The sequence below is a fragment of the Marmota marmota genome, unplaced genomic scaffold (assembly GCF_001458135.2).
Source record: "Marmota marmota marmota unplaced genomic scaffold, marMar, whole genome shotgun sequence".
Lineage (NCBI taxonomy): Eukaryota > Metazoa > Chordata > Mammalia > Rodentia > Sciuridae > Marmota > Marmota marmota.
The window spans coordinates 17,004,072-17,015,855 of NW_025999960.1; the positions used below are offsets into that span (position 1 = coordinate 17,004,072).

Genomic DNA, 11,784 nt, shown 5'->3' on the forward strand with positions numbered 1-11,784 from the left:
AATCTATGTCACTAATAGAAATGGGCATATGAAATAATATGGTGCAGAGTGTTATACTCCATGTCTACTCTCGGTGGCTGCACATACAAAAATATGTGTGTGGCAAGGACTGGACACAAGAGAGACACAAATTACTAGATTATTTTTAATCCTGAAAAGATCCTCTATTACTTAGTTTTGTTTTAATATGAGAGACCCCTTCTTAGTATTGCATACCAAGAAAGGTCCCATCAATCTAAGCTGGCAGCTTATTAGGCAGTACCATCAAACTACCCTGACAATGGGACCAGGGTTGTGGCTCAGTGGTAGAGCACTTGCCTAGCATGTGTGAGGCACTGGATTTAATCCTCAGCACCACATAAAAATAAATAAATAAAATAAAGGTATTATATGTGTACACACACACACACATACACACACACTTGGGCCCTGACAATGACTAAAATCCTTTCACTGAGAGGAAGACTTTGGTGAAAGGCTTAAATATACAGACCTCTGGAAGAAGATGCACACTACATAAGCACTCAAGCTGAAGTGTAAATAATTGATTTAGAATCCATTTCTCAGAGCAGTTTTGGAAAAGGAGCAGAATTAGGCACCAGAAAATGAGTTATGGAAGACAGATGAAAGGTGAAAAATGGAAGTCGAGGCACTGCAGATAAACTCAAGAAACCTCCTCAGGGTTTTCTGAAAAGGGGCCCCATCTCCACAGTGGCTCTGCTGAGAGGAACAAGTGGGATAAGAGTCCTTGTCTGTCCTGCCCATTCCCCAGGGAATTGCACCTTAAAAAAAGTAGGTGGAATCCCTTGTCATTCCTATATTCAAAAGGAGAATTAAGTTACTGAGGTCACTAGGGTCCCAAGAACCTGCATACTGATTTGCAAGTAGATCAAGGATGGTGAAGTCATGCCATTTTCTTGTTAAGAAGCTGTTGTTTCTCTGAAGTTTGTTAGTTCTAATTTGCTCTTTTTTGGCTCCTCCCCTTATCCCCCCCTCCCTGTCCGAATCTCCAGTCTAGGGAAGGGGTGAAGAATAGTAGAAGGCCAGAGGAAATGAATCATGGTGTTCTGAGGGAACTGGTAAAGGAGGCCCAAGGCTTTCTGCAAAAGAAGAAGACCACTCTGCAAGGTGTTGAGGAGGAAAGTCAATGAAAGGTCCCTCAAGGCTGGAAAGCAGCACCAGGGCCACCCCAGGGCAGCCCTGTTTCTCTCACAGCTGTCTTGCAGGTGAATGCAGCTTACTCTGTAAGGTTGGCTTTGCAGAGGGGCAGCACCTATAAAACTGCAGAGAGGAAGGAGCAGGGATTTTTCAGGAGTTCTACCTAGTCTCCTTTCTTTGAGGAAAGTAGGATGCCCTCCCATTCTCAGTTCCTGGGACATCTCAGTTCTACCACAAAAAGGACAGGGTTAGAAAGGCCAGAAGGATACTGAAGGCCCAGTTCTCTTTGCATTGGGTCTGACCATTTGGTTTGGACCTAGGAGCTCTCTGAGGTTGATTCAACCTAAGCTGAAACATGCCAATCACCTCCCATCATTCCCAGCAGTGGCTGTAAGAGGAACTAAAGCTCCAGGAAAAAGGAATGCAGAGTAGCCCTACATGCTGACTAAAAGTGGACTGTGGTCACAGGCTGCCCAGCGGATGGGAAGACAAAATCCTAATGCCACCTGGGCCCCTGGGACACATGCTGGCTCCCCAGAGAATCACAATGGACTCAGAGGTAGTGATACCAGATTGGAGCAATGGTCTCATACCAGCCTCTGCAGAGGGGTCTGGGTTGTCTGGCCCTGGGTTGCTGGCTTCAGCAGGGCCTCCACTCTGAGAGCTGTCAGCAGCCACACTCTCCAGTCCTTTGCCCTCATCTTCAGCAGGTATCTGGGCATCCACTCCAACTTCTAGCACTCGGATGGTCTCGTGGCTTGACATCACGATGACCTGTAGGCAGATGACAAGGAACACCGCTGAGAGGAGGAGTCAGCATAGCCCCTGGTATGGCTGGAGGAGAGAGAGGGTACTTCAGATGTAGACCTCCCAAGCAGCAAACAGTGTGCTCTGTGAGAACACCAAATTCTGGGGCAGGCTACTACTCTCCTATTCCATGGAAAGAGCTGCTAGAAGAAGACAGGTCCTAGTGTCAGGGAGAAGGGTCTGACACAGTTGGGAAAAGTCCCAGAACTTTACCACTTGAGAGATAGTTCTATTTGCTCCCCCTCTTGGGCTCAGTTCAGGGAATAGGAAATGGCCTATCCCACAAACTTGCAAGGATGTCCTCTTGGCTGCTAGGACATGGTAGTGTGGCTATGAGGGATCCTAACACAGTACACATGACTTAAGTTGGACCAGGAAACAAATCCATTTTTGATTCTCTTGAATCTGTCTGGAAGTTCCCCAAAGGCAAAAGGATGAAAAATAAATGCTCCCTATGCTGAGTAGCTTTTAAGCTCACAATGCCTTTATTTCCAAAACTCTGGAGTAAATTACCAGGATTCCCCTGCAAGTTAACTTTCTGAAAGAAGAGTGAGGAATCCTAAAGATGTTCTCATCTTCCTCACCCAGCCCAGCTATGGCTCCAGTGGAGCTGGGTATCCTAACAGCCTGTGGTTTCTATCATGCTATCCAGCAGTGGGCATGCTCAGAGTATAAGGGTGATCCTCCATGTGTATGATGCAGGCAGACCCTGAGTCACCTTAGAACACTTGGTGGTCTTCTGCTCAAATGCCCTGTTTCATGCACTGAAGTACTGCCACTTGGGCCCTTCAAGAATCAGAGACAAAATCTGTACATTAAAGTGCTTTGTGTCAGTCCTACCCTGCACTTGGCCTGGGCCACAAACCACTGCCACACATGCTTCTGAAGCCTGAAAACTGAATCCAGCCAGAAACTGCTGTAAAAAGTGACAAAATGATACTTTCCCAACAGGAAAGTAAAAGTGAAATAAATCCCCCAAAGCATTCCCTTTTACTGACTCAAACTCGATCTATGAGGGGCTTCACTGCACTTACATTTTAAAAGATATTCATTTTTTTCTCCTTTTAAAAAATGACACAAGAACTAAACAGTAATTGCAGAATTTTTTTAAAATTAGAAAAAATTAAAAATAAATTACTTGGTGTCCAAACCTTTCCTTGTTTAAATTATATGTATTTGTGCATTTTAATTCCAATTTTAAAAGTCACAGCTAAATCCCCCAACTCAGAATCTGAGAAGTCCTAGTTGGCAACTCCCCGTGATGAAATAACCATGAACTTTGGTAAGAAACAAAGAGGGGTGCTGTGGAGCCTTCCTCCCCTACCCACACCCTTTGGTCCATTGCCCTTACCACCCCATCCCTTCTTATCCCAGAAGATACCTGCTCATTGACAGTCAGAGAGGACTCGGACCCGGCTCCAGGATCCATGGTCAGTTGTCAGGGTGGGGTGGGGGCTGGCCCACACCTAGTGCATCCTGGGTAAGATGGGATTGGAAAAGCAAAGGCTGATATGATACAGCAATATAATTTCCAGACCATCTAGAAAAGTCAGAAATAGAATGATAGGAAGACAGAAAAGTTAGGTTCTCCCAAGTATCTGGAGAAGTAAGGAAGCAGGATTCTAAGAGTCTCACTTCCTACAGAATCCCAGGAGAACCTACACTCAGGAGGAACCAGGAACATCTGTGCTTAGAATGACAAGAGAAAAGGGAGGGCCAGGCATCTCTCCCTGGGGGTTCCCTGATCCAGTGGGAGACAGCACACCCAGCAGAACCCAAAACAAATATGACAGTTAATCAGACCCTTAGACAAAGATGAGGAGCACTCTGGTTATCAGAGAATTACTCAGAGGAGAAATCTGGGTGAACTTCCTGGAAAAGATGGTAAAGACATAAATTAGCAAAGTGGTCTCAAACTTTAATATGCACCTTTAATATCACCACCTGTAGCATTTACTAAAAATGCATATCCCAGAACCTTTCCCTCCAACAACTCTCAGAGTCTGATTCAGAGGGTGAATCCCAGATTTTGCTCTCAGGTGAGTTTGTGGCAGTGGCCTAAGGACCACAGTGGCCTGCCGGCACATAGGAGGTAGAACATCTCAGATGGTGGAACAGCCTGCCAAATCCAATAAGGAGTGGGCAAACCCATGTCTGGCTGGAGCCACAAACCATAGAGTTGAAAGAAATAAAAGAAATAACCAGGTACAGTGGTGCACACCTGTACACCCAGCTACTCCAGAGGCTGGGGCAGGAGAATGGTAAATTCAAGGCCAAACTGGGCAACTTAGTGAGACCCTGTCTCAAAGTAAAATAAAAAGATAAAAAGAGTGGTGATGTAACACTGTGGTAGAGTGCCCTTAGGTTCAATTTCTAGTGATGAAAAAAAAAAAAAAAGAAAGAAAAAAAGAAAAGAAAAAGTAAATAAAAGGGGTAAATAGATTTATGTTTAGATGTTTATATAGACATGAGGGCATTAAAATCGAGTTGAAAGCCTACTGTAGGCTACTGTGGGCTATGTACTTTATGTAATACTCACTGTACTAACTGATGTATTATTACTCATGCCCACTCTGGGTGAGGAGTGGGAGTGGTGACATTAGTATCACCACATTACAGTGAGGAAACTAAACTCAGGAAGGTATTCTGAATTCTTCACTTTTCCCTTCCTTTTTCTCTTTCTCATTTCACTCCTGTTTTTTTCTTTTCTTTTCTTCTGTTTTTGTTTGTTTTGTTTTGTTTTACAGTGCTAAGAATAGAAGCCAGGGCTTGTGCATATTAGGCAAGTGTTCTACCTGAGCCATATCCGCATCTCTCACCCTGTTTGAAATTTGAGGTAAAATTCTGCTATGGTCTGGATGTTTCTGTCCCCTCCAAATTCATGTTGAAATCCTACTTCCCAAAGTCATGATATTAAGAGGTGGGGTCTTTGGTAGGTGATGAGGTTTCATGAATAGATTTAGAGCCTTTTAAAAGAGACCACAGAGCATATATGATTACATGAAAACAGAGCAAGAAGGAACTGGGAGGAGGCATGTCCTCACCAGACACTGACACTTTAATCTTAATCCAGCCTCCAGGGTTGTAAGGAATAAACTTCTGTTGTATCTAAATTATCTGATTTATGATATTTTGTCATAGCAGCCCAAACAGACTAAACAAAGTTACGTAACATAAAATTCACCATTTTAACAATTTAATTATTTAATTTTTCACTGCTGAGACTCCAACTCAGAGCCTTGGGCATAGCTAGGCAAGCACTTTACCACTGAGCAACATTCCTAGTCCCCTTTTTAATTATCTTTAAGTGCATGATTTAGTGGAATTTAGTACATTCACAATGTTGTGCAACTGTTACCAACTAGAACTTACCAGTTCTAGAACATTTTCATCAACCAAAAGGAAATTCTGCCAGTTAACACTTCCCCCCGACTACCACCTCCCAGGAGGTAACAATCTGCTTTCTCTATATATATGAATTTATCTATTTTGGATATTTCATATAAATGGAATAATACATACATGACATTTTATTTAGCATATTTTTCAAGGTTTACCCATATAGTAGCACATATGAGGACTTCATTTCTTTTCATGGCTGAATAATATTCTGTTATATGGATCTACTACTTTTTTTTCTTTTTTTTGTGATGCTGGGGATTGAACCAAAGCCTATGCATGTAAGGCAAAGACTCTACAAACTGAGCTATATCCCCAGCCCCAGATCTACTACTTTTTTTTTTTTTTTTTTTTTTGAGATATTGGGGATTTAACCCAGGGGCACTTTATCACTGAGCTACATACCTAGTCCTTTTTAGTTTTTATTTTGAGACAAGGTCTTGCTAAGTTGCTTTAGGGCCTCACCTCACTAAGTTGCTGAGGCTAGCCTTGAACTTGTGATCTTCCTTCCTCAGCCTCCCGAGTTGCTGGGATCCCAGGTATGCACCACCCAGACTACATTTTGTTTATCCATTCACTAGATTTGATGGATATTTGGGTTATTTCTATCTTTTGGTTATTGTGAACAGTGTGTCTATAAATATTTGTGCATAATTTGTTTAAATGTCTGTTTTCAATTCTTTTGAATATGCATCTATTGCTGGGGTTTTAGCATCTTTCCCCCTTGACAAAATGCCTCCTGGTCAACCAGGCAAGGCGAACCTTGAGGTTTCTTCCCTCCTCTTCCTTCCTCAAGGGAAAGATAAGCAATTCAAGATAGCTATCCATTTCAAAAAAGAAAAAATCTTTCCCTTTCCAGGCAGGACAGGGGATGCAGGAGAGACAGAGAATTTTCTGGAAAAACTAGTGAGCACCTGCCTACCTTCCTGGGATACTAGCCTCATTCCTGGGTGATGTCCTCCCACCATATTTTGTACATGGGAGTCTTCCATGAAATTTTCTAGGGACTTGGCAATTTACTACCACTGCTGAATGAAAACTGAGATGAGCCAATGAAAGTTGTTCATATAGAAGTAATCAGTAAGTCATTTGCAAATTCAATTAAAAGGCAGAGATAAAATTGAAAGAAAAGGTGTGCAAGGTGAATTTAGGTCTATTATAGCTTGACATATACATTCCAAAGGAAGAAGAAATTTCCATTTCCAAAGAAGGCCATCATGAGGAAGGCAGCAGTAGCCAGTCTTTGAGACATCTGCTCAGAGAAGTAAAAGCTTGCTCAGAATCTTATAGTGGCCGAGGCCATTCATAAGGAGTGGTTAAGCATAGGCTGGTATTCACTTTGAGACTGTGTTATTAGGGCTGAGCTGAAGGGTATAGTCAGTCAACCCTTCGGTCCCTCTCTAGGTAATCTCAATCCGTTTGACAACTACCAAATCAAAATCTCTATCTCAGATTTCATCCAAGAATTTTAGACTCATATCAAACTGCCTACTGAATGCTCACATCATTTAATCTGATATAAGAAAAACTAAGGCTTGGTGATTCACTTTTGAGATTCTATGAGTTTTGAGAACCTGGGTCCTTCAGTGTCTAGTCCTTTTTTTCAGGACAGTAGGCCTGAGTCAGCCACTGGCCATACCTAGGCTCATCCTAACCCACTAACCAGACTTCAGTCCAACAGAAATCTGCAGACAGCAGAGGCAAAAGACTCCCCTTGTTCCAGACTTTAGGCCTCCCTTCTATCTTAGTCTCCTATCAGAGTCACACATGTGATATAAACGCCTCTCTAATGAGTAGGCACTCAGCATTTTAACTCTGAGCTATGTGCCATGGATTCCCTTGCTTGCTTATTTGTGCACTTTACTCTGGACCTGCTCTAACCCCTCATCAAGAACTTTCCACATTTTCTCAAGCTTCAGGCTGTGATTTGGTTTCACTGATTAGGCGGTTATCTTGTTTGCTTTCAGACCATTTCCCCAGTGATGTGAAAATAGCACATTTGGAGGATCCCCTTTGAGCCCCGGATGCTATTCATTGTCTACAGCCTGATAGGGAGGAAAAAGAATCAGCTGTCATGTTTCAGAGAAGGAGCTCCTTTCCCCACCCCAGCAATGGAACCCTAATATATAATAGATCAAAGCAGAACTGATCTGGTTAAAGCTGGGGAGGGAATCAGAGTCCATCCAGAACCTTCTCCTTTGCCTCCTCTCTCCAATGACTCAAGTTTGAAAAACACCTGAATCAAGATACCTATGTAGGGGCTGGGGTTGTGGCTCAGTGGCAGAGCACTTGCCTCACACCTGTGAGGCACTGGGTTCCATACTCAGCACCACATAACAATAAAGATATTGTATCCAATATTTTTAGTTATTGTATAACTAAAAAAAATTAAAAAGACACCTATGTAATTGATGTATCCTTTGCTTTTCTGTGCTAGAGTCTAAAATCCAAGCAACCTCAGAACAGAATGAACTGTGAGTGCTGAGGCATTTGTCCACAACCTAAGAACCCAGAAAGGTCCAAGGCCATCTAGGAGTTTCAATGGAGAGGAAGAGCTGGTTCTACTTGTCATTCTCCTTTGGAACTGTTCTGGACTTCAGGTAATATTCCAAGACACCCAGGAGGTGCATTGAGAAATCCCAAACAAGCCAGAACTTCCTAGAACAGTCTGAGATTCTAGTAGAAGAAATCCTGAAATGTCTTGTCCTGGCCAACACATATTTCCATGGCTACTATGTGTTGGGTATAGTGGGAGGAAAAAATACATTTCCCACCTTTGTCAAGAAGTCTACAGTCCAATAGGGAAGACAAGGAAATAAAAAGGTAACTATAATACAGCATTTCTAAGTATCCTGGTGGATGAACAGAAGTCAGCGGAGGATCCACAGGAGGGACATACAATGCAGTTTTGTGTGATCCTTGTTCTCACAAAGGTATGTACTTCAGACATGAATCTTGATATAAGAAAAATCTTGTCCTTTGTAGGAAAGTGAAACTTGTGTGGGATTTAGATTTTTTTTAATATTTATTTTTTAATTTTAGGTGGGCACAATATCTTTATTTTACATTTATGTGGTGCTGAAGATCGAACCCAGTGCCTCATGCATGCTAGGCAAGCACTCTACCACTAAGCCACAACCCCAGCCCCAGACTTTGTGTGTGTGGTACTGGGGACTGACCCAGGGAACTACTTCCCAGCCCTTTTCATTGTTTATTTCATTTTTTTTTTTAAATTGAGACAGTAGGGCTGGGGATATAGCTCAGTTGATAGAGTGCTTGCCTCCCATGCACAAGGCTCTGGGTTCAATCCCCAGAAACACACACACACACACACACCAAAAAAAAAAAAGAGAGAGAGAGATAGGGTCTTACGAGGTTGCCCAGGGTGACCTTGAATTTGCAAACCTCCTGCATGGGCCTCCCCGGTAGCTGGTATTACAGGTGTCACTGTGCTCAGCTAGATTCAGCCTTTTAACTCGGACCCATTTCTGTTTTTTAAATCAGCCCCTTAACACTCAGTATGGTCAAAGTTTGCAATGTGTTAAATATCTTCCCATTATATACTCATTTTTTAGGGTAGACAATACTCTGTGTGAAGTTAGCAGACTCCAAAGAAAGCCTGGGTAAGCTGAATTTAGTTTTATCTGCATTCAATTGAAAGAAAGTCACATTTGTTGTAAATTCATCTTTCAAAATTTTAACATTATAATGCTCTCTGGTTAGGTTGTTTGTTGACATTAGTGCTAAACCACTTTTAATTTAAATTCACACCTGCTTACTTCTTGCAGAGCTGACACTCAGACTGGCTACCAGAAGAGGGCAGGAGATTGGGACATAGAGGTAGCTGGGGCTGCAGAGAATGGTACAGCCAATTCACTCTTCACTGCTTCCCTGGGTGTTCTCACACAGTCTGGGAACTTACTTGTTTATTATTTTTGAAGTACTGGGGATTGAACTTTGGGACATTCTGTCACTGAGCTACATCCCCATTCCCCCATTCCTCCCATTCCTTTTTTTTTTTTTGGTTGGTAGATCTTTATTTTGTTTATTTATTTATATATGGTGCTGAGAATTGAACCCAGTGCCTCATACATGCTAGGCAAGTGTTCTACCACTGAGCTACAACCCTAGCCCAATCCCCATTCTTTTTAAATTTTTATTTGGGGACAGGATCTTGCTAAGTTGCCTAGGTTGGCATCAAACTTACAGTCCTCCTGACTCTGACTCCCTAATAAATGGAATTACAGGCGTGCAACATGGTGCCTCACTATCTGGGAATTTTTGATTCATTTATCTAACTGCCTACTGCAGCTGCTCCAATTGCACACGACCTTCCCATCTCAGCAATGGCGGCTTTGGCCATTCAGCTCTGGCTGTGGTCCTGACCTTCTCTTGTTCCTTATCTCTCACATTTATTTCCTTGGCAGATCCTGTGAGTTCTCTGTGATAATATGACCTTCTTAACCACTATCTCCTGGGCCACACAGCTTTAGTACGCCCCCTCCTGCATACAAGTATTATTTGCCCCATTCCAGTGTCCAGGCAAGCTCTGTCTTTCAGGTTGTCACTGCCTGAGTGGATTTTCTGCATTGTTCTCTCACCTCTTTCCATTCCTAGCTCCATGACACAGACTTTGTGTCCTACCTGCTGAGGAACAATAGTCATGATAATTTATGAAACCCAGGCCTTTAATACATAGCATTAAGAGCATGGTCCAGAGACATCTCAGTTTTGATGTTTACGAGGTAGAGAGCTTTGGACAAATGATTTAATTTCTGTGCCTCAGTTTCTCCATCTACAAAATGGAAATAATAATAGCACCTATTTCCTAGGGCTATTGTAAAGAACGAATAATCAACACATTGTATATGAATGCCTGACATATACTAAGTGATCAGAAAGTGGAAGATAGTATAATTAATTTGCATACATTATCTCAATTATATTTTTCAACTTAGTGTAATAGTTAAGAATTTTGGTTTGCCTCTCAGTTTCACTATTTCTTAATTGTGAGAACTTGGGCAAGGGCCCATGTTCTATGCCTCAGTTACCATATTTATAATAAATTGTGTAAAAGTCCAATAAAGCCAGGCATGTTGGTGTACACCTGTAATCCTAGCAGCTCAGAACGCTGAGGCAGGAGGATCTCAAGTTCAAAGCTAGCCTCAGCAACTTAGCAAGACTCTGTCTCAAAATTTTAAAAAAAGTTTTAAAAAGGGATGGGGGGCTGAGATTGTGGCTGGCCTAGCACAGGCGGGACCTGGGTTTGATCCTCAACAAATAAAAAATAAAGGCATTGTGTTGTGCCCATCTAAAAAAACGAAAAAAGGGATAGGGATGTAGCTCAGTAATTAAGCATTCCTGGGTTTAATCCCTGGCACCAAAAAATTTAAAAAAAGTACAATAAGTGTTACCTATTATTATTATAATTTGACATCAGCCCCATGAGGCCACAGAGCTTAATGGTTACATAGAGAATACCATAGCTTGACCAACTGTGTGACTGTCTGGGGGTAGATAGATTACCTCTCTGTTTTCTCACTGAAAAAATCCTAATAAGAGGGCTTACTTTGGAATTATTGTACAAAACACCAAGAACAATGCATTAACTAGTGGCTATGGTCTGAATCTGAAATGTCCCCCCAAAGCTCATATGTTGAAGGCTTGGTCCCTAGGAATGTTCAGAGGAGCAGTCTTTGGAAGGTGGTTGGCGACAAGGGCTCTCATCTCACCCATAAGTTAACCCATTGATGGAGTCATAGCTTAACAGACCACTGGGTACTAGTGTGGAAACTTTAGGAGGCAGGGCCAAGTTGAAGGAATTAGGTCACTGAGGGTCTTTCCTTAATGGGCATATTTTGTCCCGGGCCCCTTCCCTCTCCCACTTTCTCTTTACTAACTGCCAAGAGGTGAGCAGTTTTGTTCCACCACATCTTCCCCACCGTGATGATCTGCCTTGCCACAGGCCTAAAAGCAGTGAAGCCAGCTGACCATGGACTGAAACATCTGAAATCATGAGCCAAATAAACCTTTCCTCCTTTAACTTGATTTATCTCAGGTATTTTATCACAGTGACAGAAAGGTGACTAACATACTAATACTACCTGCATTTTACAGATGAGAAGGCTAAAGATCAAAGAAAGATAAGGGGGGACTGGGGCCATAGAGTGCTTGCCTACCACATGTGAGGCACTGGGTTTGATCCTCAGCACTACAGAAAAATAAATGAATAAAATAAAAATATTGTGTCCATCTACAACTAAAAATATTTTTTAAAAATAAAGAAAGAGGGGCTGGGGTTGTGGCTCAGCCGTAGAGTACTCGCCTAGCACGTGTGAGGCGCTGGGTTCGATCCTCAGCACCACATAAAAATAAATAAATAAAATAAAGGTATTATGTCCAACTACAACTAAATATATA

The 11,784-nt window shown here is 42.2% G+C and overlaps 1 protein-coding gene across 3 annotated transcripts in view; it reads right to left on the reverse strand.

The window, feature by feature from the left end:
- Pou6f1 (POU class 6 homeobox 1) overlaps positions 1–11,784 on the reverse strand; it is a 43,863-nt gene that overhangs the window by 12,527 nt on the left and 19,552 nt on the right. The window contains exons 3-4 of one of the 3 annotated variants that reach the window (XM_048802744.1): positions 3,347–3,441; positions 1,752–1,932 (exon numbers count right to left, since the gene is read on the reverse strand). In XM_048802744.1, the coding sequence (XP_048658701.1) occupies positions 1,752–1,932; positions 3,347–3,394 (229 nt within the window). In that variant the 5' untranslated portion in view covers positions 3,395–3,441. Of the gene's footprint in view, positions 1–1,751; positions 1,933–3,346; positions 4,256–11,784 lie in introns of those variants that run through there. The other 2 variants (XM_048802746.1, XM_048802745.1) reach the window with 2 other exon arrangements.